This window comes from Pteropus alecto, unplaced genomic scaffold, assembly GCF_000325575.1.
Source record: "Pteropus alecto unplaced genomic scaffold, ASM32557v1 scaffold22, whole genome shotgun sequence".
NCBI classification, from domain to species: Eukaryota; Metazoa; Chordata; class Mammalia; order Chiroptera; family Pteropodidae; genus Pteropus; species Pteropus alecto.
Window position 1 is genome coordinate 5,288,920 of NW_006434839.1, and position 27,044 is coordinate 5,315,963.

Sequence of the window (27,044 nt, forward strand, 5' to 3'; positions counted from 1 at the left end):
GTATCATGAACTGTAAATACTTCAGAATGTATCTCCTATAGAAGAACTTAAAAAAAAAAACCCCACAATACTCCTATTATAATTAACAATAATTTCTTAATATCTGATATCTAGTCCATGTGAAAAATCTTAGTTATCACAAAAAATGTTATTTTATGATTTTACTCTCACTCTTAAGGGTTATTGTTTTCTAGGCACATAGTTGTGGGTTGACAGTAATTTTCTTTCAGTATCTTGAATGTCTGTCTTTCCCTCTGGCTTTAGTTGTTGCTGTTAAGTTTGCTGTAATTCTAATTATTCTATTGGATGAAAGGTCATTTTTAAGTTATCTGCTTTTAAGATTCCGATTGCCTTTAGTATTCTGCAGTTTTACTATCTTGTGTCTGATGGGTTTGTTGATCTTGGGCATGTGTGCTTTCTGGGTCTGGAGATCATTTCTAACCATTCTGGGAAATCTGCAGCTATTACCTTTTTCTTTTAAGACTGAAAAAAATAAGAAACATATTCAGAAACATAAAATGTGTATGTGTAAAACATGCACTGTTTGATTATAAAGCAAACATCTTTGTAACCATGTCCTAGGTTAAAAATAGTATATTTAAGTACCTCAGAATACTCCCTCACTCCCACTATACTTCTGGTTCATAGCTCTATTTCACCTAGAGGCATTCACTATCCTGATATTTGTCACCTTATATGCATCCCTAAAATACAGTTTTCTTTTATCTGCTGAAATTTCTATGACCACAATTATATTGTTTGTTTCCTTTGTATAGCATTATGTTTCTGAGGTTGATGTATGTTGTTGTGTAGCTATAGTTCTTAATTTTCATACAGCCATTATTTAAATATTTTTTATTCCCCTTCCCTTCCCATCCCGTCCCATCCCATCCTGTATTCCTATTTCGTGTATGTTGATGCAGTTACTGGTGTTTTGCATTTCCGAAACTTTGTTCATTTTTCTTCATTCTTTTTTCTCTCTGTTCTTTGGACTATATAATCTCTGTGATGTTTCACTAGATCATTCTTTTCTAGTTGAAATATCCTGTTGAGCCCCTATAGTGACTTTATTTCAGTTGTACTTTCCAACTCCAGAATTTACATTTGGTTCTCTCTCTCCTTTCTCTCTCCCTTTTTTTTTGAATATCTGTCTCTTTATTGAAATTCTCTATTCGATGTGACATTGTCATCATACATTCCTTTACTGCTTTAATCATGGTTTCCTTTAGTTCTTTGGACATATTTTAAATAGTTTCTTTGAAGTCTTTGTTAAATCCAACATCTGGTGGCTCTCAGAGGCAGTTTCTGTTGCCTTCTTGGTGTACATGTGTTATACTTTTCTATTTCTTTGCATGGCTTGTAATTTCTGATTGGAACCTGGACAATTTATATATACTATTTTAGCAGCTGTAGGTAGTGGTCTTCTCTCACCCTTCCCAGGGCTTATTACTGTTGTTTGCCTATTTATTTAGTGATTGGGTGGATTATTTTAGTGAAGTCTATTTCTCTTTTGCAGGGTTAAGCATCTGGTGGTGTTTCGAGGGGGTGTAGATTTGGTTATGCCCACATGCACCCTGGGATGACAGTATTTTTGGCAGGACTCTCTTTCATTCTCTCTTTCCTTGACCACACCCACATGTTAAGTTCTACTAATTTCTAGCTGATTGCTTTCCTGTTTTCCTTAATGCCCTAGGACATAAATTGCTTCTCAGCTTGATCCAAAAAATTTTGACCTCACTTGTCGGGGACAGTTCTTGAGGTCAGAGCTTTGAAATTTGTTCTGACTCCAGGAGGGCTCATCCTAGCTGCTACTCCTTCATTCTCCTTTTTCTCTCCTGAAAACTAGCTCCTTTACAGTTCAACCTGTATCTGAATCTCCTCCCAGTTGCCTTTTATCACAGCCTTTTTGGTTTTTGAAGTTGCCCTTAGGCATGAACTTCACACTCTGTTTAATATTAAGTCTGTTCCTTTGGAAGAGATTTAGAGCTGTTTTAAGGCCTACTTCACCTTCCTGGCAACATCTCTGGCTCTGGAGTTAGATAGTGGGGATAGTGTTATGCTTTTCTCTTATTGTGACACCCCCAGTTTAGTAACTGAGCACTTCTTGGAAGGGTGTACAATAACCTCAGGTCTTCTTGTCTTGCCTTTCCTGGGGTGGAACCTCTGCTTTATGAAGTAGATAAGTGGAGCGCAGTCTAGATCCTAGGATTTTCAGCATACAGCAGCAACACAGGGCCTCTTTTCCATGAGTGGCATTTGGGTGAAAGAGGGGAGCCCCCATCCATTGGCTGCTCTTACTTAGGAGCACAGTTTTAGGTTGTGGAACTTAGCTTTGGCATCAGGTAGCTATAGGCAGGATGAGAAATGCTGACTGATGTCTTGTGCCCCTTCTGGCAAGGTAGTTCTCTGACTGGTAGCAGTGGTGACAGGGCACCCTGTGTTATTGACTGTACCAATCTGGAGTGAAGTTTCAGTTTCGCTGAGCTAAGAAGGGAGAGAGAAGGAGAGAAGAAACAGGTTTTGGTTTAAATACCATATAGTCTTGCTCTTTTTCCTGAATGTTAGTAGATTTTCTTGAATAAATGTTTCTTCAATTCCCTTATGCCCTTAGGATCATTTCCAGATACATTAAATAGCTGGTTTTAAATAATTTTCACCAGTTTTGCTGTGGAGTGGTTTCATGCAGTCCTTACACTCTCATGCTGAAAGTGGAACCCAGAGAGATCTTTTAAATATAAGTCAAGCCCTTGCCAGTCTGATGTTTAAACATGTCTGGTCCTCTTCATTTAGAACAACCAAAGTCGTTCTAGTGGCTTATGATGAATCCGTACAAGATCCTGGACCCCGACATCTCTGACCTTATCTCAAACTGTTCTTCCCCCTCCTTCCTTATTCCACTCGGAATTTCCTCCTCTTCAAACATTTCAAGCATGTTCTCTCCTTGGGGCCTTGCTACTGACTTCATGCTAGGTCTGTTAAGGTGTAGTTAAGGTGTTTGGAAGGGAGAGAGTTTATTTCAAAGCTTATTTTAAAAGCTTTTTTCAGTGGATTTACATAAAGGAAATTTCTCTACTTGAAATTTCGTTAAATTTTGTGTCTCAGCATTTTTCAAATGAGTAAATTGAATCCTAGAGCTTTTGACTGTCTTATCCAAAATCGTACAGCTACTTAGTAGAAGAGATGAGGCAGAAGTCAGCTCTTTTACTTTGTATTCCAGCATTCTAGCACATCAGACTTCCCTCCTACATCTTACCAGTTGTGTGATTACATTGGGCAACTGGCTTGCATGGCGTCTCTCCACAGTGCTAGAACTGTACAGAATGTACTTGGTTTTGTATTAACTGTCTTAAGGGATTTCTTGCTGTTTTGTCCTTTTTCCTCCCTTTCAACTGGAAGATTCATCCTCTTGCAAACTTTTTTAAAATTAAAAGACAGAACTAATCAAAATGCAGAACCTCAATATGTCATTTTTAGTTTATAATAACTTTCTAGAAAGCTTTTCAATTCATAAACCCTTTTGTATTGTTTTCTTTCCAGCATCCCATAAATTACTTCACTAAAACTTTAATAAGCTGTAGTTTTGAAAATAATGTCTTATTAATCGAAAGTATATTAGAAATATAGACAGCACTCCTTGATTATTTTAGTTTAGTTTTCTGTTGGTAGAACCAGTGTTTGAGAATGTATTTTCTACAGGTACAGTTTTTGGATATTCAGGCTGGAGGAGCCATTAGATCAGCTCTAAACCCTCATTTTACACATGAGAGAACTGACAGTGGCAAATCTGGGTCTGCAAACCAAGTGCCTGGATTGTTTATAAATACATAGCTCATTTTTCTTTTTAAAAATTTTATTTTGCAATGATTTTTCTTCTCATTGTTAACAAGTCACATTTAATTTTCCTAAATGAGAAAAAAATAATTTCCTCTTTTTTTTAAGTTGGCCATTTGAATTGCAAAAATAATGCTTATAACAATTCAGATAATTCACAATTTTCAAAAATAAAATTAATAGTCTACCTCTATTTTGTCTTTCGTTATACGGTAACACTTTGGTGTATAACCTTTTATATGCTTTTTTTTTTTTAGAGAAACAAATCAATATGTACACATATAGGGTTTATATAATTATATGAAATTGTATATTTATTATTCTCCAACTTGCTTTTGAAAATTAAAAAACACTATATAATAGACATCTTCTGATTCAACACACACATCTACCTTATGGCTATATCATTTTTTACTTAGAGTTCACAAATAATTGTTTGCAGTTTTCTATTTGTATGAACAGTGCTGCAAAACATAGCAAAGTGCTTGTTGTACACATGTAAGTATTTATGTAGGATAGATTCTTAGGGGTATAAGGAGTGGTTGAGAGCACAGATTCTGGAGCTAAGACTTCCTGGAATGCATTTAGGCTGCACCGCTTAATAGATGTGCACCTTAAGGGAAGATATTCTTTGTCCTCCCATTTCCTCTTTTCAGTGAGGAACTTAAATCAGTGATAATCTCTCTTTGTGGGGAGACTAATTTCTTTGACAGCCTGGTGGGGAAAAATGCTCTCACTGTTTACTACCTAAGGAAGTCGATCACGTTTTCATGTGCTGTAATCATTTATAATTCTTCTGTGAATTACTCATCATATTCTGTTTTCATTTTTTCTTTTGACTTATTTGCTTTTTCAAAATTGCTTTGTACGGTTTCTTTATATATTCTGGACACTATCTCTTTATTATATGTAGTGAATATATCCTTTACCCTGTTTCTTGCCTTTAATTTTGTTTGTTCCCGCCTCCCCTCCTCCCCCATATTGCTAAATCAGTTATGTTTCTTTTAGGGCTTCTGAATTTGTTTTTGCTTAGGAATACCTTCTGTATCCCAAGATTTGAAAAATTCTTTTTTCTTTTTCTAACACTTTATTAATTTCAATATATAGCTCTTTAGAAAGATCATTTGGAATTTATTTTGATTGCAGTGTGAGATATTTACTGTTTTTTTCTTAAAGTGGATCCACTGGTATGCTTTAATTGCTTATAAATTGGTCCATCCTTGCCATATTGATTTGTAATGTCACTTTTACCAAATATTAAATCTCATAAATTTATGGTTCTGTTTCTAGATTATTTAGTTTCTTTGATCTTTAGTCTATATTTGTATCAATATCAAATTATTTAAATTATTGTATCTTTGTATTACAGTGTAATATCTGACAGCTGAAATCCCCACAATTCCCCCTCCACCCTAGAAGTGTCAAAGCAATTCTCATGCATTTATTACTCTTTCATGTAAACTTCAGAATAATTTTGTCAAATTATTTTTTTAAAAACTAATTTTGATAGGGATTACACTGAGTTATATTTTGGAGGCTATCATTTTTTTTAAACCTAAAATAGTGACTCTAGCCTAAGGTTTTAATTTAACAGTGACTTTAACCTAAATTGTTACCTAAAAAGTTTCAACTCTCTATAATCTAAAAAAATAAATTATTTAATTTTTTAAAAGACTTTGGGATATAGAAGTCTACTTTTTCTCTTCCCCTTTCCTGTTTCTATAGGCTTTTGTAGCATCACCATAGGACTATTTTTGTTTAATATGTGCTTATTTTCCTGGAAGTTTTCATTGGCATATTAATATATATTTAATTGTAAACCATTAGGTTCTGTGGCATTTTTTTTTTTTTTTTCCAGCACTAGCCCATGTTTTCTTTGGTAACGGTTTTAATATTAGCATGTAATTGTAGATGACTGAAACCTCTGTTTTTCATTAGGTTTATTTTATAAATTGTGGTATGTTTTGGAATACTATCATACTCCTTTAGTAAAGTGTCATTATTATTGCTAGCTTATAGATCAAAGATAAGACAGATGAGAGTGTGTTTGAAGGTTGAAGATGCTTCTGTATGTTACATATTCCCCTAAAAAATGCTATGATTAGTACTAGGTTAATACTAAATGTTTTTATCTAGAAAAAGGAAGTCTTTTGTCTTTCTGTTGAATCCAAAAAGTTAATAATGCAAGGCTTTTTATCTTGACATGCAAAAAAATTCAGAATTCCATTCTGAAATCTGTTCTGAGATGATAGCAAAAATTGGTCTGATTAATGTTTTCAATTTTTTTGATGAAATGCTTTTTGATTGTTGAAAATGCCATTTTTTTTCTGCATTAGTAAACAGTATATTTTGTTTCTTGTCATGCAGGTCTTTGAAGTTCTACATTTTAATTCTCAGTGCTGAACTTCTTTCTCCCTTAAATTATTATAAACTTTTGCTGCTGTTTAATAAACGTGAAGATGTCTCGCAGTCCCGATGCGAAGGAAGACCCTGTGGAATGTCCTCTTTGCATGGAGCCCTTGGAGATAGATGATATCAATTTTTTCCCTTGCACCTGTGGCTACCAGATTTGCCGATTTTGTTGGCATCGAATCCGCACTGATGAAAATGGGCTTTGTCCTGCGTGTAGAAAGGTAAATACTCCAAAATAACTTTGTGTACAATGTTTTTTGCCCATGCACATGAGTAAGTAGATTTAAAAGACTCTGTAAATCTTAAGTGAGATTATGTGTAACATTTTATTTTGATATAATAAAGTGGAAAGAACACTGCCCGTAAGGAGTCATTGTCAAGAGTTCGCTTTGTTGTTGTTAACTAAGTATATGACCTTGGTGAAGTAACTTGCCCTTCAGTTTTCTTATCTGAGGAGATTAACATGGTCAATGGTGTTGGCTGTTTAAAAGGATTAGAAGTTGAGAGGCAAAGAATTTAGATAGGGTATACAATTAGAAAAACACATTCAGTATTACGTCTGGGGGGAGAAATTTACTTTAATTTTCTAGTACAAAGTAGAAGTTTTGATATTTGCTAAAACAGGTCATGAGTTAAAATGACAGAAATTCTGTTTCAAAAGGTAATAGTTACTCGTTTATTGAGTCCTTACAACAGTTCTAGGCTGATAACGCTGTCACCATTGTACACATAAGAGAACTGGACCTTTGAAGAAACTTGTCCACAGGCATCAACTAGTGAGTAGTAGGTTTGGGATTCAAATATGTTTTTTGAGTCCCTTCTAACTCAAAAAAAAGCTATGATTTTAAATATTTTCTGGATTTTGTTGTTTTGGTAAGCAGGTACAACAATTAGATATAGTGAATGACCTAGTAGGGTGAATAGGATTGCTGCATTTCTATTTTTAAAGGACTTTATTTGTGACTTTAAGGGCTTAATGCAAATATCTATCTTTTGCCTTTTCTTTAATGTCTGTGTGTATGATTTCAATCTTCTTTTTCATTTACCCATTTTAAGGAGCTCTTATGTTCATTACTTTCAAATTTTGAGAAAGTAGAAATGTATTTTAGATACCTAGATTACTTTTTAAAATTTTATCTTTCAACTTCCTTTCCAGAGGCAATTATATCTCATTGTTCAGTTTTTAAAAATCTAGTAGGCATATAATGTATAGTACATGAATGAATAATGGTTAGATCTACTTAAGCGTTAATTAATATAGTTTTTATATATAGTATATATGACATATAATAGATATTTATAATGCATATTTAATATATATATATTTTTAACTTTTTATATAGTTAATTCAGTTTAAAAATGTGAATGCAAATGTGTAAATGAAATCCTTAACATTAGGTTTGGTCACAATCGATAATAAATTTGAGTTAATGGATCTGAAACAGTAAGTCATGTTTTAAAAATTGGTTCCTGGTCATTCCATAAGAAGACAATCGTATTGAAGTATTTTGTTGAAAGTAGTGACTTTCAGGATAGCCCAAGAGTAAGGCTTGTGAATTTCATCGACTTCATGAAGTTTATCTCTTCTTTTTTTTTTCCTTTGGAGTGTTATGAAGTAGAGTCTTAATAAAAAGACCAATTGTTAAATTGTCATTAGAGAAAAATCATTTGGGGAAATGGCAAATTCATTTCAGTTTTAAGGGATTACCTAGAATCTCCTCAAATTCTTAGAACGTGGAGAAAAACAAAAAATTTAAAGATATAAACAAAACAAAATAACTTCAGCTAAGCTGTTTATCTGTAAAAGGGCTCCTTTCTGAGAGGACCAGAAGTTGTGAGGCATATGAAAGACAGAGGCCACTGGGTTCAATTTCAATAAAGAATCATTAGCTTAACAAACATATTCAGGAGACGACTGCTGAAAAAAAGGTAAGAATGGGTGCTTCCAGATCCAGAAAAAGTATCAGTTATGTAGCAGAGACAGATGCCCTCTAGCTGGAACATTGATTATAAGTTTGGATCAGAGCCCTAAGACGGAAACACCCTGGTGGAACTTGGACCTCCTGTGCTCAGAAGATGGACTACTGACTTGCCTCGTCCACCAGTTTGTCCTCTTTACAGTCAAGAAAAGAGCATCCTGCAGTAAACAGAAATACTATTTATATACCAATTGCAAGAACCAAGAATCAACAGACATTTTAGGAAAACTAAAATTATGAAAGAGAAGCACAAAATCAGTAAATAGAAGAACCTAACTAACGTAAGTAAGCAAACAGAAAAAAACTTTTAAAAGTGTCATTGGTACTTCTCAGAGAGGTAAGGGAGAATGACATAGTCATGTAGAAAGAACATTTTTTAAAAAGAGTAAGTTAGAAGTCTTGAAAATGAACAGTCTCATAGATGGGCTGAAGAACAGAATGCTCATATTTCAAGAGCAAATTAGTAAGTTGGAAGATTGTGCTGAGTATTTTTGTTGCAAGATATATTGCAAAAAAAGAAATTAGAAAGCATGAAAGAAAAGTTAAGCAACATAAAAGATGGATCTCCTGGTCTTCTAAGAGAAGTTTTAGAAGCAGTGAACTAAGGATGGGTGGAAAGAAATAGTCAAAAATCTAACAGAAGAAAATTTTTCATAATGAAAAGTAGTTGTGCTCAGGACTCTGAGTAGGAAGCAGGATGACTGAAAAAGATCAATATTTATATAATTGTGAAATTTTAGTGGAAACTACCTAAGGATTCCTCTATGTAGATTTTTGGAATTCTTTTTGTACTAGTTGTCTTTGTGGTATTTCACCCCATAAATTTCAGTTGCCTCCGTCTCTTCAAAGTTTGATCACTGTCCCTTCCACTCACTGTGACTGTTGGACCTACCTAGTGCCAGTATCCAATAAGTGCCCAAAGAGCAGAAAGCTTGGACACTTACAGTTTTCTTCTGTCTTATTTCTTTTTTTTTCAAAGGTCGCAGACCTCTTAATTGCCTTTTGTTCAGTGTCTAAAAACATTTATATGTTTTGTCTAGTTTTCTAGTTGTTTATGCTGGTAGGCCTGCCTAGTCTATTACCATCTACTCTGTCATGGCTTGAGGTGGAAGTGTATAAGTAATATTTGAACTTTATAATAATGTAATCGTGAATTGTCCTAACCAAAATTAGGGTGGGAGGTTAGAAGGTGAACTTGGAATATTTGGTTAGGCTGGCTAAATAACTTTAAATCTTAACTTGCATAATGTGATAATATCTAAAACTGAAAAATCAAGAAGTAGTAATACAGGCATGTTATTTAATGATACAATAGTAAATAACAAAATAATTTAAGAGAGTCAACAGATTATTTGTAGAGAGAGGCAACTAGTGCTGGGGAGGAAGGAAATGGAGGACTGCTCTTTTTCTTAATAAACTTTATAGCACCGTGACTAGGAACATATATAAGAAAAATATCAGTGAAACTAGGGAAAAAAGGTATGATAAGAAAATGGAAATATAGGAAAGAAGGTATAGTACTGATATTACTCATAATCAAATTTAAAATTAAACACATTTTAAAAGGTCAAAGAGGACTTTTTCTTACTGATAAAAAGTTTCTAAAGTCATGAAACTAATTAACAGCAGATCTTTGAAATATATTGAGCTGATATAAATATTAGAAACACTGCGTTTACATTCATAATGAAGAGACTTCTAACTTCTGTATTTTAGAAATGGACAGATGAAAGAGACAATAAAAAGGAAATGGAAATTTGAATGACACAACAAGCATGTATATGTGTGTACACACTTTTCACAAATTAGTACAAAACTTTAAAATAACAGGTGCAGCGGGCATAAAAATTGACTGTTAGGCCACAAAAGAAATATTAACCAATTCCAAAAAGTGGGGCTCACACATGTATTTCCTTTTTGTTTATCCTGCCTGGGTTTGTGGGGCTTCTTGAATCTGGATGGATTGGTGAGTTTCATTAGTTCTGGAAAAAATTACACTATTATTTCTTCAGATACTGCCTTTATTCTCTTTCCTCTCTTTCTGGGACTCTGATTAAATACTTTTTCAGATCTTTTTACTTTTTTTTCATGTTTCTTAATCTTGTCTGTGTTGTCTGTCGTTTTCTTTGCTTAATGCATTAATGGATGATTTCTTCCAATCTATTCTCTAGTGCGTGAAGTGTTTTTTTAGGTCCAGTCTGCTGCTAAATATGTCCACTGAGCTTTTAAATTTGCCTTTTGTGTTTTCCATTTCCAGAAGTAGTGTTTGTTCTTTTTTCATACTCGATATGTCATTTTTAAAAAAGATTTTTATACCCTGAAGATATTTTTCAGGTTGTCATATTTTTTTAAACAGATAAGCATTATTTTAAATCTGTGTCCAATAATTCTAGTAGCTGGTCTGTGAGGGATGTTTCTATTGGTTGTTGTACATGTCCTTTTATTTCTTTATGTGCTTGGTTATCTATACTTGTTTCTTGATTGTCATTATTGAATTATTTGTAGGATTCTCCAAGGCTTAAGGTCGATTTGTCTACCTCTGCCCAATCTTCTTTAGGGCTGGTTTCAACAGCTTCTCTAGAATGATTTTCTTCTACCTTAATTTTCATTTTTTCTTATTTTGACCTCTCCATAGTTTGTTCTCATTCTGAGACTAAAAGAGCCCTTTGGGGAGGCCGGGTCTCAGCTTAACATGGGGATGCTCTCCCCTAAGACTCTTTACCTTGAGCTGATCCCGGGCTTTGAGAGCTGTCTCTCTTCCCCCATTTTGTTCTTCTCTCCTTGTTTATTGTTACTCAGACTTTCCACTTTTCTCTCTGGTATTTGACTCATTCAGAAATTGGCTTGGGACTTCTTTACTGCAGATCATTATTGTTTTTAAGATGTTGGTTTAAAAATAAAGTTTTATATAGTATTTTTCATTGTCTATAGCAAGAGGGAAAGTTAGAGCTGCAAGTGCTTTTATTAGAAACAAAGAACAAAAATAAATGAACTTATTTCCAGATTAAGAAACCAGAAAAACAAAACAAAACATTGTGACAGTTAAAGATAAAGATTTAGCAGAATTAAGTGAAATAGAAGAAAAGTAGTATTTTTATAAAGGTTATAGCTGGTTCTCTGAAAAGACCAATAAAATAAACTCTTGACAAGTCTGATCAGAATGTAAAGAGAAGACACATGTAAATACATTAGGAATAAAAGTGGGAAGATACTACACATGTGAAAGAAATTGATTAAACTAGAGACTGTAAGCCATCTTAATTAGTAGTTTGGCAATTTATTGCCAAGTTAACATTATTAAAAATACCTTACACATTAAAAATGCATCTCCATTCCAACTTTTAATGAAATCTTTAGATAAGTTAAGGCTAATAAGATTTTGTATATTTGCCATTTGTGTTTAGAGTAAATTTGTACATTTTATATTGTCTAGAAAATTTTAATTCCTCCTAACAGAAATGTAGTTTCACAAACACGTTAAGATTAAAAAGCTAGTATTTATAACTTTTAAGTTGTTAGAAAAAGAGATATTTGGAGGGTAAATCATTATAAACTAATTTATCCTGTTCTCCTGTATTGGTGTTTTTCCCCAATTACATAGCAGTTGTTTTCCAACAAAGCTGACTTTGAAGCCTAGTGGGATTATATTTTCATAAAAAAACCCAGACTAACATAGAAAAAAGACTTACGATAACCAGGGTCATATACTCAGCGTTGTGCTGCATCAATGATATACCTGATGAGAGTTTGTATTACAATGTAATTTTTGGTGTGTGTTTATGCATTTTTTGCTTTTACATTACTTTGCATCATCTTTTATTGGGATTTTACAATGTCAGAGAATGTTAGCAAAGGAAAAAACCTTTGAGCGGTTGTCAAATCCATATCCACAGAAGAAATCGAGTCTCAGAAAAGTTACGTTAATATTTCTCAAACTATCTCTGATGAAGAACCAGATTTGCAACTGTAACCCTTCCCCCAGTATGTTGAAGACTAATACAAGGTTTTATTATGCATGCCTAGTACCAAGCCTTTGTCATGTGATTCACTACCTAAGTTTGATAACAACCATACTGATAAATATCTCATCTGCAGAGTCCACTTATGATGTACGTGCATGTGTGGCAGTGTTACGTTGCTATAAAAGTTTCCAAATACTTATTTTCAGTTTTTACATTTTTCTTATCGTGGACTGGTAAATTAAACTCTTGCTAAATTACTGACAGTGCATGGACCTCACTTTGAAATGGAAGTAGGAGCAATCCATGTGTTTGGTGCATTCAGAGAGAGGATTATCATCACTATAGATGGTAGTGCAGGGCAACAGTTTTCAGATGAACTTCATAACACTCTAAAAAAAGCTACCCAGGCATCCTGTGCAAATGAAAACTTTAAGTGATCTTTTAGAAAGGTATTTTACTTGGTTTGTATGTAGTTCAGTTTTATACTTTATAGTTTTACGGGTTTAAAATTATTCAAGCAGATAGGTTAAAATTTGAAAGGAGAATAATATAGGTATACAAAGGTGAGTGGAGAAGAGAGTGAAAATTTAAATGGGGGAAGATTACCTCATTGATTGAAGTATTGAACTTATTGTAATATAGCTTTAACCATTTTGTTTCCTAAAAATGCAAGAATATTTTGAAATAAGGTTTATTAAAAAGAAAATTAGCAGCACTAAATTTCCATTTTTAGAGAGTAGCTTGGTGTTCATTTGGCACATATTTATGGAGTTCCTAAAATGTCTGAGGCTAACTTTATATTTGAAAGTCCATAGACCATGTGAAAGTCAGCTAAATTACTGACTTTTATATATGGTCAGCTGTTTTCTATGCCTCCTACTCAAATAGGACCAATTAGCTAGAAGATTCAGATGTTTTAATGTGGGAATAGAATGGTATAGGTGCTTAATATCCTGTAGGACCACTAAAAGTTATGCCTGAGTATTTAAGAACAGGGCTTTTTGGAGACCTTATGATATTATTAATAGAAATTGAGCAACATAGAGGGAAATCTCACTTTCTTAATTGTCTTCAGTATTAATGTGTGTTCACAAATTTGAGGTTTTTTATTTTTTCATTTTTATTTGTATATGAGAAGATGAAAGTAACTTTATGTTAAAGGCATAGCAAGGTTTCAGGCTTTTGGCTGTTCCCGCTGCTCTTCCCTGTTCCCACTTTTTTTCCTGATGGCACCATTTCTGTTGGTCCCCACTCCTGTATTCTGATAGGCACCATTACCCAATCAGTTGCAGTTCCTGTTTTTGAGATTTCTTCGTATCCAGTTTTAGACATTATTGTATTTAATGTCTTCCATCTTTCATTTATTGTAACTATTTTTATTAGTAGTATTATTGACTGATTTAGCAAATGTTAATTTGTGGGACACAATTTTAATCACTTTACAAATGTATCATCTTTTTAAATTCTCTCACAGAAGCCCTCTGAATAAAGTACTGTGATTCCCATTTTACAAAAGAGGAAACTGAGGCAGACAGGTCATATAATTTAGTTCAGGTCTTTCAGAGAGTAAAGATTGAGCCAAGATTTAAAGCCAGGCAGTATGAGTCCACAGCTCTTATTCAGGCCACCAGAAGCCTTGACATTAGCAGTAGGACTAAAAACAGTCTTGTAATGAAGAGAAAGTATAAAAATTACAGTAGTGTAATTGCTAATGTTTGTTGAGGGATTACTGTATGCCAGCCATAATAATAATTGTTTCATGAGTGTTATTTTATCTTTATAGCGGCCTTTAAGATTATTTTCATTTTACATATGAGGATACTGAGGCATAGAGTTTAACTTACCTAAGACCACATGGCTAGTAAGTGTTGAAATTAAATTCAGACTCCTGAGCCAGAGTATCTGTGTGTTTTATTTATTTCGCCTTCTGTGTCCCTCTTTGACTGGGAATGTGTTAAAAAAACAAGTACTTCATTAATTCCTTAGCACATCTCCTTCATTAAATATTTGTTGATTGTAATACTTAAACCCATATTTAGATGAGAGAACTTATATTCTGCCTATTACACAGCACCTTAGAAGTTTAATTTTCTTGTTAAGACCCTTTGGTGGTGGTTTAAGTTTTGTGCTAAAAGTAGTCTGTATAAGCTCTAAAAAATGAGTATTTAAAAAAATTTTATTTAATATTTAACTTTTATTAAATGAAAAATATATTTAAGCAATTAAAAGATTTAGAAAAAGGAAGATGTAAGAACCACCCACCCATCATCCAGAATATTTTTATTCGTACAGTTTTTCTATGTAATAGTAACTTCTGTGTTTGTTTTATGCTTAAAGCCATATCCAGAAGACCCAGCAGTTTATAAACCACTCTCCCAGGAAGAACTGCAGAGGATAAAGAATGAGAAAAAACAGAAACAAAATGAGAGAAAACAGAAAATATCAGAAAATCGCAAACATTTGGCTAGTGTACGTGTCGTACAAAAAAACCTCGTCTTTGTTGTAGGTCTGTCTCAGCGCCTAGCAGACCCAGAGGTAAGTCCTCTTCTGTTTCTTTCTCAACTTCACATTTTCTTCCTGTCGCTTATTTGGAAATAACAGTTGGCCCTACCCAACTGCAGGATTCCCTGGAAAATATTAAAACTTAGGAGAAAATGGGAAATGATTTTTTAATAATCACTAGGAAACCAATGGCCAATTGTGATCTTAGACAAGGGTCTTAATCTTTTCTGGTCTCATTTTCTTCAGCTTTAAAACTAGGCAGTTGAACTTGATCTCTAAAGTCCCCTTTAGTGCTAATAATCTGTGATCATTGGATAATGGTTCTAACATGTGACATGACTGCTTTCTTTCCTTTTTTCTGTACCTGTAAAGGACCAACAGTTGGGGATGCAGTTATATGAACCTACTAGGGATCTATACTTTTTAAAATCCTGCCCAAGTAGTAATTGTTGGTTATAGAATAGTTACAGAGCTGTTCCTATACTACATCATCATTCTTTACTCATTTATTTTAAGCTAGTTTTGGGGAAAGGGAGACTCTGATGAAGGGAAATAATGAACCAGGTTCTTTGTCATTTGATAGGTGTCATTTGTAACTCTTTTGTGTATTACATCTTTTGTCTCCTTTCACCCCTGGCCTTATTAGAGTAATGTTGAACTCATAACTTGCTCTGATGCCTTTGGATGCACATCTGCTAATTTTTAGTTTCTGATATACCAGGAGGTGCTGACTAGATTAATGGGAATGCAGATAGAAATTGATTGACTGCCAGAGTGCATACTTCAGTAGGAGAGAGCTGGAGCTAGGGGATCTGCTGAAAGTACCCCTTGGGAAAGGTTTGAAGTAAGCACGTCATGGTACCAGTGAGAGGATTATAGTGAATATACTTACAAAGGTGGGATTCATCGGACTTGGCTAAGTGGGTTGAAGGCCCCAGAAGGAGGAAATTTAAGGAGTCTAAAGTTTGATTTTATAAAATTCAGTTTAAAGAGAATAACAAATATTTATTGATGATGAGTTTACTATGTATTGAGATTATGAAGGGCTTCAAGATCAGTAGCAGAGAAAGTCAGGTAGACTTGGCAGTAAATACGGCAGCAACTCAAGAATTACTGGGACCTAGGTCCAGGGATGCTGGCATTAGGGGGTTACATGATTTTCAAGAAACCGGGTTCTTTTCAAAGCCAGATGAGTGAGTCTAGAGTTCATAAGGAAAAGACTTCTTTAATGAGAGATGTTAAGGACCGAGTGCATGATAGGCCTATGATTCAGCCTCAGCAGCCAATTCATCCCTTTTTCCAAGCTAGTACTTAACTCCCCAGGCAGGCAGAATCCCACATCACCCTTGACCATTTTCTTGAATACAGCTTTGCACAACCCTTCTATTTCCCTCTTTCACCTTTGCGCTTTTTCTAACCAGAGGGCAATTCTTGCCTCTACAAGTTTTTTATTCATCTGCCTCTGTTTACTCCTACTGATCTCATCGATTAGAATCTACTTTTGCATTTCTGAAACTGCTGCTCCAGTAAACTAATGGGGCTTTTATCTTGATTTGAGAACTCTTAGATATGAATGCACTTGATTTTGTTAACACATCCTTGATGCTATAGAACTGGAGGCATATGGAGCAGCACCCGAAGACTGGGTAAAATCAATCCATCGTCTCAATCTGAAGTTTGGATTATAGGTTTTCTTCCTCTTCTTTAGAATCTGTGATTTATTTTATTTACAGTATTCTCTCCTTACCTTCTGTGGGGAATATGTTCCAAGGCCCTCAGTGGATGCCTGAAATCGAGGATAGTACCAAACCCTATATATACTATGCTTTTTTCTGTACATACTGTTTTTTTCTATACATATATACCTATGATAAACTTTATAAATTAGGCAAGAGATTAACAACAATAACCAATAAGAAAATAGAATAATTATAATAATATAGTGTAATAAAAGTTATGTGAATGTGGTCTCACTCTCAAAATATCTTATTGTACTGTACTCACTCTTGTGATGATGTAAGATGATGAAATGCCTGTATGACGAGATGAAATGAGGTGAATGATGAAGGCATTATGACTTAGCTTTAGGCTACTGTTGACCTTCTGATGACATTAGAAGGAGAATCATCTACTTTGGGTGATCCTGGATTATTGAGTCTCCATGATGTTGATGGTTGGATGTCAGAAGCAGACAGTGTCAGTGGTTGGGGAAATTTAATATTTTCAGGTCGCGGTTTACCTCAGGTAACTGAATCCACAGAAAGTGAAACTGCAGATGAGCGAGGACTACTGTACTTATACAGATTTCTTGTTTCCACTTCAAATAACATGACTTAAGAATTATTATACAGAAAAATTAATCTTGGTGGTGACTAGTGAGAGATAACAATTTATTGGAGTCTAAATGTACCCTAAAACCGACTCTACTGGTTTTATACTTTTGCAATAATTATAATGAATTTTCTTAAACATTGGTTTTTCTCTTTTATTTCTCTTGAAAGCCTAAGAAGACCAGAGGCCAGTATTTTATTGATTATATATTACCACTTCTAAATAGTAATATCTTTAAAAACTCTCTTAATTTGTCTGCATAACATTTTCAGTTTGGAAAACTGAAAGTTGACTTCCTAAGAAAACTTGAAATTGTTAGTGTAATTTCAAGTCAAAGAAGATCCCTATTATTTACTTATCTTTGGATGATTAACAAAGCAGGAACGTTTAGGACAATTTAAAACTTGTTTTGAAAATCATTTTTGTTCATTAGAAAACTTCATATCAAGATTGATTGTCAAATGTATCATTTATTGATCAGTAGAAAAAACTACCTCAGAAGATATGGATGATAATTATAGGTAATGATTAGAGGTAATGATGATCTTCTAAGTTGTAAAATTTTAGATTTGTTGAAACCTAATTCATTCATTCTATTTTAAATAAACTCTTGAATACTTACCACGTGTCAGGTACTTTGATGTTGGAGATAAGTAGTTTAGCAAGCCAATCACAGTCTCTCCCCTTAACAAGCTTACAGGGACTAGAGGGTAAGACAGAATTTAAGAACTTGTAAGTTGCTGAGTATTTATAAACAGAGAACTACAGGGCTCTTCCGGAACATATAACACTGAGGAACTTAGCTAGTGTAGAGATTCATGAAAAGCCTCCCTGAGGAGAGGATGATTAAGAATGACTAGGGATTAGGTAGGCAGCAAATAAGGACAAGAATGTCCCAGGTGTGTGGTGGCCTGAGAGATCAGCTTGTTTGAGGAACTAAAAGACTTTAAATACACAACCATTTCACTTACAAATGAGAAACTGAGGCACAGGGAAGATGATTGACTTGCCTGTGATCACACAGTTGTTTTATAGCAGAGCCAGGACTAGAACAATCCCCCAAACACACCCTGGATACCCCCCACCCCCAACCCATATTAAAACTCCTATTCCAGTGTATTTTACACTGAAGATTAGTCTGTTTACATCCACCCACTCATCCATCCACCCATCCATCCATCCATTCATTAATTCATTCATCTTTCCAATTCTTTACCAACTGTTGGATTTTTTCTGTCGTGTCCATGAACATTTGACCATGTTCTCAATATAGCAAGACATTTTATGTATTAGGCATGCCATTGGGCATTTATAATTCTGTCACATGGCCTTTTATATTCTGTGTTAGTACTAAAACTGGCTCACTGTAAAGTAAATATATGATATTGAATATGTGGATAATATATATGGTGATGTGCAGGGTGCTCCGCCGCCTCCCATACTTAACTTTCTATTCACTATAATATTATTTTGCTAGTTGACTGCTATGTTTAGGCAGAATCTGTAGTGTTCAACTTAATACGTTTAAATTATTTGAATTTCCCTTGCCTGGGCAGGCCATTTTTTATCAGGTACAGGCCATTTGCTCATACATTGCAGCCCATCCGTATTCTCTATCCATGTAATTTTTTGTTCAATGCTAAGACAGTTCAATTTCTCAGTAGCATTTATTGAGTTTCAGTAGTGTGCCAGGCACTTTGTAAGACACTGAGCACACACCAATAAAAGTAGTCCTTGCTTATTTACAAAAGTAACAGTACAGTATGAGAAGTGCTGTGTGCTTTGGAGGCACAGAGATAGCACTTGACCTTCAGCGGGGAGGTTATGTACCCCTGTTATCATTTGGGTAAAGTGCTCCTGACACAGAACTATACAAATGCTTCTGGATGAGAAAGAGCTTGGTCAGCAAGTGATTTGTTGGGCTGGAAGAATGCAATGCTGAGAGATGAGGCTGGCAAGGTAAGTGGTAACAGATTATGAAGGGCTTTGTAACCATGCTAAAGAGTCTGCACTTCATCCTCAGGGCAGTGGGAAGTTGTTGAGTGTTGTTAAGAATAGAGTGACATGGCTAGTTTTCTACTCTGAAAATATCATTCTGGCTGCACTGTGACACGTCAGTGTAATTGTATACAAATCTTACATTATTACGAAGGCGCTCTACCCCAATATTGGCCAGAAACTATTTCCATAAGTTAGTGGTCTTCAACCTTATCAGACCCAATACCCAGTAATATTTTGTAACACCCTTTGACTTTCATGAAATGACTTCTTGATAATATAATGTCAATATACACACTTTGCAAAAAATCTAAGGGAGAAATTAAAGGAGAATAATTATAAAAGGGTATTTCTAATTGTAAATACTTGGGGACTGCTACTCTGGAACCTGTTATTCAAGGTTTGGTCTCTGGGCCGGTAACATTAGTATTACCTGGGATTTTATTATGCAAACTCTCAGGTCCTGCATCAGAACTGCTGTATCCAAATCTGCATTTTGACTAGATCCTCAAGTGATTTGTACGTGTATTCAAGTTTGTGAAGTACTGTTTTTCAGTACATAATAAAAGAGTAAGATGCTTACATCTGTTTGTAGAATCACTGTGAATGTGGCAACTACAGATGCAGATTACACGTGTTATGGTTACACGTGTATGTATTGGCAACTCAGATGCCATGAAATGTCAGTGACAGAATTTTTCTGAAACAACTCTTAGTAAAATTCCAAACAGCATTTGTAGTCTTCCTTTAATTACATATTATTTGCTTTCTTGTAAATTCAAAGTATGTAAAAACTGAGGACCTGCTTTGTGTTTATTATAAATAATATGGAATTTCTTCATTATAAACAGTCTTCTCAGTTACACGAATGTCTTGTAGGACATCGAAAAGTTGTGCAGGACAATCCTTTGTTGTGCAGGGCTAGTCCGAGCATTCTAAGGCATCCCTGGCTCCCATTCACTAACCATCAGTAATGTGTCTCTGTCACTTTGACAACCTCTCCTAGTAAAAGCTCCCACAGATTTCCAAAATGTCCCCTTGCATGCTGCCTTCATTGAGAGCTACTGCTGTACACTCAGAAGTGATATGAGATGCCTGTGCAGCACAAATTGTGACCAGCCAGCACCCTTTAAAGCGGGCATTTTGGCTGTGAGGCCTTTCGCTGAGTTTGTATATATTCAGTTGGAATATTGAATGCAGTTCCACATTCCACCTGCAGATAAACATCACAATATACAATCTACTCCTCAACCTTGAGACTTTGCTGTGAACAACGCAAGGGCCATTGCCTTCGCCACTGTTACTGTCATATCCCCCAGGGGATTTGGTAGAAAAATGATTGGAAAATCAGTGTAATCACTTCACCTTCTAATTCATTAAAATTGGCTGTAGAAGTCGTCAGTATTCTTACGTGATACAAAACACTGTAGATGTTATATGTGTTACTAACACTATCAAAAAATGGAAAGATAATTGAAAAAGAAATTTGTATTTATAGGTATGATTAATGCATCGATGACAAAAGAAGCAACAATATGATATTATGGTAGTCTGGTGTAAGCGATAAGATTGCTTATTGGTAGCCTAGCCTATAGAGAATGAATCGCTAAAAACTTTTTATGGCATACAGTATTATAGTCATAATATAGTATTGGAAATATTGTTAACATTTTTAAAAACCACACGTGATGATAGGCTGATACGCAATGCAGTTTCTCCAATTATGAGAGACATACTAAAGCAAAGTTATCAAACAGTCAGAAAACACACTGTTAATTTTATATTAAATATCACTTTCTGCCTATATAAGGAGAGGCTTTCCACTTCCATACAAGTCTTGTACATGATTTTCTGCATGGCAACTACTTAGACAGTGATGGTGATGATCATGATAGAAACGTCTCATACAGTTCTTGCTGTACAGTTATTAGAATTTCACACAAACACACAACCGGTAAGTGTATTAATTGTACAGTATGAAGATTATTTACTATTCATGAAATGGAAGAAGATCATCATAAAGATCTTCATCCTCATCATGTTCACACAGAACAGGCTGATGAGGAGGAGGAAGAAGAGGGCTTGGTCTTGCTGTCGCTGGTGGCAGAGGCAGAAGAGGTAAGGGGAGGCAGGAGAGGCAGACTCATGTAGGATAACTTTATGGAAATACATCACAGTTTCTCTCTGACTTTTTGTTTTTTCTTTCCTTTAAAAGTGTTTCTGTATGGTACCAGACCTTCTTCCACTGTTTGCTTTGGTTTCAGTGCCCGTGTCATAGAAGGGTCCATGTTGTAAAAGAAGCCAAAGCAGTCTTGAATAACTGGAACCCTTCTGCCAGATTGTCTAATGTCAGTTTGTTTTCTGGCAATGCTTTTATGTCTTCTTCTTAATTGTCTAGCACGATTTGGAAGCACTGATCTGCATCAAGTTGTCTTCTGTTAATTCCTCTGGTGTGATGTCTGTTCTTAAATTTCTCCAAGATCCATAGATCCATATCTTGAAACTCTTCAGTCCCTATTGTTTCTGTCATATCCACGATCTCTCTAATTTTATTTATCGGCTCTGTTGTAAATTCTGTGAAAGCACAATGCCTGGACACAGTTTTCTCCAGCAGAAATTTATTGTTTTGGGTTTAATGGCTTTCATTGTTTTTTTCTGTAAGAATGATGGTCTCTTTGATGGTATCATCTTCCTCGACTTTTATGATGTTCTCTTTGTCAGGCTTCTCTTTCCTGGTGTTGACAGCCCTTTCCATAGAAAGCCTTAAAGGTCCCCATGACCCCATATTCTAGAGGCTGAATTAAGAGACGTTGTGTTGGGGACAAGTAAACCACATTGATCCCTTCGTTGTTGAACTCATGGGGTTCTGGGTGGCCGAGGGGCATTGTTCAGTATCAGAAGAACTTTAAAAGGCAGTCCTTTACTGGCAAGGTACTTCCTGACTTCGGGAAGAAAACGTTGATGGAATCAATCCAGAAAAAGTGTTCTCATTATCCACACTGGCAGCTGGTGTTCATCTTTTCCCTTCAAGGCTCAGGGGATTAGCAGCTTTATAGATAAAGACAGGCTCGATCATAAACTCTACTGCATTTGTACAAAATGGTAGAGTTAGCATATCCCTTTTTGCTTTAAATCCGGGTGCTTGCTTCTCTGCCTTACTAATAAATGTCTGTTGTGGCATTCGCGCCCCCCTCCCCCCACACCAGAATAGGGCACTTTTATGTATTAAAAAACTTGTTCAGGCAGATATCCATTCTCCTCAGTGATTTTCTTAATGGTATCTGGGACCTCTTGGTCTGCAGAAGCTGCTTCTCCTGTTATGTTGATATTTTAAAGCCAAACCTCTTTCTAAAATTATCTTAACATCCTTTGCTGGCATTAAATTCTCCAGCTTTAGCTCCTTCATCTTTCTTTTGCCTTAAGTTGTCATATAATGACTTTGCTTTTTCTCGAATCATATTAGAGTCTATAGGTGTGCCTCTTTTATAGCAATCCTGTACCCGCACAAAAGCTGCATTTCCAGAAGTCCAAGGTTTTAGTGCCCTCTGGTGTAGCTGCAGCTAGGGCTTCACAAATTTTCTTTTTCACAGTGGTCGTTACGCTTGATTCATTTATCTTGAAATGGTGGGCATCCGCAGCTGTAGACCTCAACCTATGATACATATGATACACTTCAACTTTTTCTTGTTATGTCATGACTTTTCTCTGCTTCTTGGGAGCACTTCTAGCATCACTAGTGGAACTTCATATGAGTGCCATGATGTTATTCAGAGTTTACGATATTACACTAAACACAATGAAAAATCCACGAGAACCTGGAGAGCTTACTTTTTACTGTGATACTCAATTTACTGGAGAGACAACTGCTCACACAGGATGATTAACATCACACAACATTTTAAGCAGATACTCATAATACTTGAGCTCACCGCAGTAGCAACAGGAGGTGACTGAAATTATTACAGTAGTACAGTAAGTACAGTTAATTTTATGCAGTTATGATTTAATACATATCTTTCAACTTCGAATTGCACTGCGTGATCTTTGAGTTTTGAAAATTTTTAACTTTTTATGAGATTTGTATATTTTATGGTAGTAAATAAAAGACTAGTATTTACATATATTTTATGTATTCATGATATACCTAATTTTTTCTTAATTCTTGTTATTTCTAAGCTATGTGATTCATCTGTGCGTTTTTTCATTGTCACAAATTTTCAAAAATTTTTCCAATATATTTATTGAAAAAAATTCATGTATAAGTGGACCCGCACAGTTCAAACTGCTTTTTGTTCAAGTGTTTCAGATGTATATTAATTATGTTTCAAAATGTTAAAAGTTAATGACATTCCAGCCATATACTGTGTTACAAAGCTTTGATTCAGTTCAATGCAGAACATACCTAAACTTGGCTAATTTGCTAATGTATACCTTAATAAAAAAAAATTCTTCCATGATTTGCAACTACCTCAATTATATTCTGTTTTAACTATAGACTTACTGTTCCTACAGTCTCTCCAAACAGCAAACTCTCTTTCATTGAAAGTTTTCTACGTGTGCATGTTCATGTGTATGCAAAGTATTCTTTCCAAACACTCGATAATATTTTCTCACACAGCTTAGCCAGTAAGTTTGTAAAAGAAGCTAAACGAGTACATGTAATGACAAAATAAAGGAGGTAACACAAGTATGAGTGGAAATAACTGCAGAAATAACCTAGGTAATAGAGAAAGAAGTGTATACATTTTGTTTTTCAACTGTTTTTTTCCCACCTATCACCTCACATTATTTACTAAGAAAAGAGAGAAAAAGTAAAGGGACAGTTGAGAAATGATAAAATTGATTGACATGATGAAAATAACTATGTTTTTATACATATAAAAAATATATAGACACAGTGATAAATCCTAGGGCATTAACAGTTGAACATTCTGTTACCATATTTAGAATTTGTAGCCATAAACAGTGCATTACTATATCAGATGTTATATACAATAGATTTAAGAGTAAAGACTCTCTACTTATGTCCTTCCTTGAATTTCTGTCTCTGCCTTTAAGACATAATTTTGGTCATTGTTTTGAGAAATACTTTCTTATAAGGATCATCTGTTAATGAAAACGTGGTCAGAATATTTGATCTTCTTCTTTTGTGTTTAAGAATACTCTGGAGATGATACCATAGATTATTGGTGCAAATATATTAGAGCATAGTAGATAATACCAAGTATGGTGAAACTCAGTTTCTATTTACTGAGTCAATAAAGAACAGCTTTTAGGTTCTGTTGATGATTTCCTATAGGTTGACCACAAATAGTAATTAGGAGATAGTCACATTTATTAGAAAATTTTAGAAATTATTTTTCTTTCACTGAAGAGGGATAATGTATGTCCATTATAAGGATTAAATGGGTTGATGAAAATGGGTACAGTTTATGCCTTATTTCTTCTTCTTTTATAGGTTTTAAAACGACCAGAATATTTTGGGAAGTTTGGTAAAATCCATAAAGTTGTCATCAATAATAGCACATCATATGCAGGCTCACAGGTAACTAATTATAAGGATTTTTATCTTTTCTCCCTATGGTCTGGATTTGACCTGGGCTGAAAATTTATTTTCTGTGATTAGAAAGCTTGAGAGTCAAGGACTTCAGTACTGTAGTGACCTCTGTTGGTGGGGTGGGGAAATTTTTGGTGCTCATTCAACTTTCCAGGACTCAGCAGTGAATTGATAGTAATAAGAGGGATATAAAAATAAAAAAAAAAAAGATTTAGTGGTGGATTGAAGGGGAGGGAAAGTTGAGTCTGTTGTTAGGCAGTCTAATAATTCGTTAATAACTTTCAATTAAAATTATTTTCAGATATTTAAAACTTAATAGAGCATCTTTGTTATGCTGATATTAGCACAGAGACTATTCTTGAAGATTGCATTTGTTTTGGGGAGAATATAATTTGACACAGTGTCTTCAAATATTAGTTTTTAAAATCTAACTTTCAAAGTTTGGTTTTTGTAACCTTGACGAGCCTGTCAAATGGCTTTTTAAAAAAACAAATGCTGAGCCAAAGATAATACTTTATTTTTATTCATATACATTTTAATTTACTTAAACTCAGATAAAATTCATTATGATTGTTTTAAAATGAGCTAGTATATGGTTTAATTAAAGCTATTACAACTTCTAATTATTGTGATTATTAATGATAGTAGTAGTAAAGACCTTTAGAATTCCCTAGGCAGATTTCAAGATAATTTTTTTAAACGTATTTGTTGAATTAGATACTAATAACAGTGAGTTTTCGCTCTAGGGTCCAAGCGCCAGTGCTTATGTAACCTATATCCGGTCAGAAGATGCTCTCAGAGCCATACAGTGTGTCAACAATGTGGTGGTAGATGGCAGAACACTTAAGGTAAAATGGTCGTCTTCATCGTTTTTTTTTTTTTTAAAGGGGAAGGGATAAAATGTAGTAAGTAGAGGACTATGTAGCATTTACATATTACATTTGAAGAGAGTCTGTTTGAAGATTGCTTCTTAGGTATCCATCCCAACCTATGACAGCTAATTTGTTTACTGCTGACTTATGTAAGGTTCTGTTTTGCCGGGTAGGATTACACAGTTTCATTATTAGGGGATAATCTTTTAAATTTCCTATAGTTACACATTTTATATTGCGAAAATGAATCTGTTATTATCAGAAGTAGATAATGGTTTTTACTTGTTGTCCTGAAATATTTGGACATTGATCAGTTCAGGTTTGAGTGAAGGGTTCCACCAAGCAGTGCTTTATGTAGATGGAAGAAGAATAGCATAATTAGAAAAAGGAATTTGCCTTCTTATGTGCCTAACCACTTATAGGTAACATAGAACGGATTTTGTCTGTCTTCTCTTCTGATTGCTAGAGAAGAAGATTTGGATGCTCAAGTCCTGAAAACATGGATTGAGATGTTTTCTTTAGTTTTTCCAAATGAGCACCATCTTTAATAAATCCTGTTAGTAATAGTTTAGTTCTCTAGTATCAAAGCCAGACTTCTTGTTTTGTTCTGTCTATGTCTTATTTTGGGTGAAATGAAAGCACAAAACATTCTCATTGTCATTTCACATTTTGAGTCCTTTTTACTCCCTCCCCTCCTCTTCCTGCAGGCATCTCTAGGTACAACAAAATACTGCAGTTACTTCTTAAAGAATATGCAGTGTCCAAAGCCTGACTGCATGTATCTACATGAATTGGGAGACGAGGCGGCCAGCTTCACAAAAGAGGAAATGCAGGTAGTAATATGAATTATCAAATTTGCAGAAAAAGGAGAATTTTTCTTTTTAAATTAAAATTACAAAGGCAAAAACTAGGGATTTTTTTTTTAAAACTAGCATTACTTTAAAGTGGCATTTTCCAAATAATATTCGTTGGAATGTTCATTATATAGGATATCGTTATAATAAAAATGGGTCTGTGGTCCACTAAGCTTGAAAATACTAGATTAATGATGATAAGTAGATTTCTTTCCTGTGGGACTTCTCAGTCTTTAATATGCTAATACCTATTGCAGATGGGAATGTACAACCAGAACTTTACTGACCAACGAAAGCATTTTGGGAAATGCTATTTTAGGGAGCATGTCAACAAAATGAAAGCTAAGTGTAGTTATGGGTTGTGGTTTTTCCTCCAATCTCTCCTTTTTACCGAGCATGCTAGAAAATAATATTCTATCAAATGTTGCTGATAAGCTCATATTATTTTTATAAAATGATTCTCCCCATGAAAGTGTCCTGTAAAGGGTAAATCGAAGGCTTTTAAGTTCTTTACATTTCATCTTCTCTTGTTTGTCTCCTTTCAGTTTGTAGTATAAACATGCCTTTATAAGTAAAAATGTTGACCATACGGCATAGTAAATAAGGATTATACCAAAGCACAATGCTGCATTTCCCTCTTATAGATGAGGACTTCAGATTGTTGCTGTGGACTTTCACAGGAGTACTTCTCATTTAGAAGGCTGGGGGTGGGGAGAGTGGGGCGGGGCATTGATTGCTACCTTTCT

General features: G+C 34.7%; 1 protein-coding gene across 2 annotated transcripts in view; it reads left to right on the top strand.

Moving 5' to 3' along the window:
• The window catches only part of CNOT4 (CCR4-NOT transcription complex subunit 4), a 102,640-nt gene that overhangs the window by 47,923 nt on the left and 27,673 nt on the right, over nucleotides 1–27,044 (top strand). For both annotated transcript variants that reach the window (XM_006910496.2, XM_006910495.3), the window contains exons 2-6: nucleotides 6,199–6,464; nucleotides 14,522–14,719; nucleotides 24,474–24,560; nucleotides 25,319–25,420; nucleotides 26,152–26,277. In XM_006910496.2, coding sequence (XP_006910558.1) covers nucleotides 6,291–6,464; nucleotides 14,522–14,719; nucleotides 24,474–24,560; nucleotides 25,319–25,420; nucleotides 26,152–26,277 — 687 coding nt within the window. In that variant the 5' untranslated portion in view covers nucleotides 6,199–6,290. The remainder of the gene's footprint in view (nucleotides 1–6,198; nucleotides 6,465–14,521; nucleotides 14,720–24,473; nucleotides 24,561–25,318; nucleotides 25,421–26,151; nucleotides 26,278–27,044) is intronic.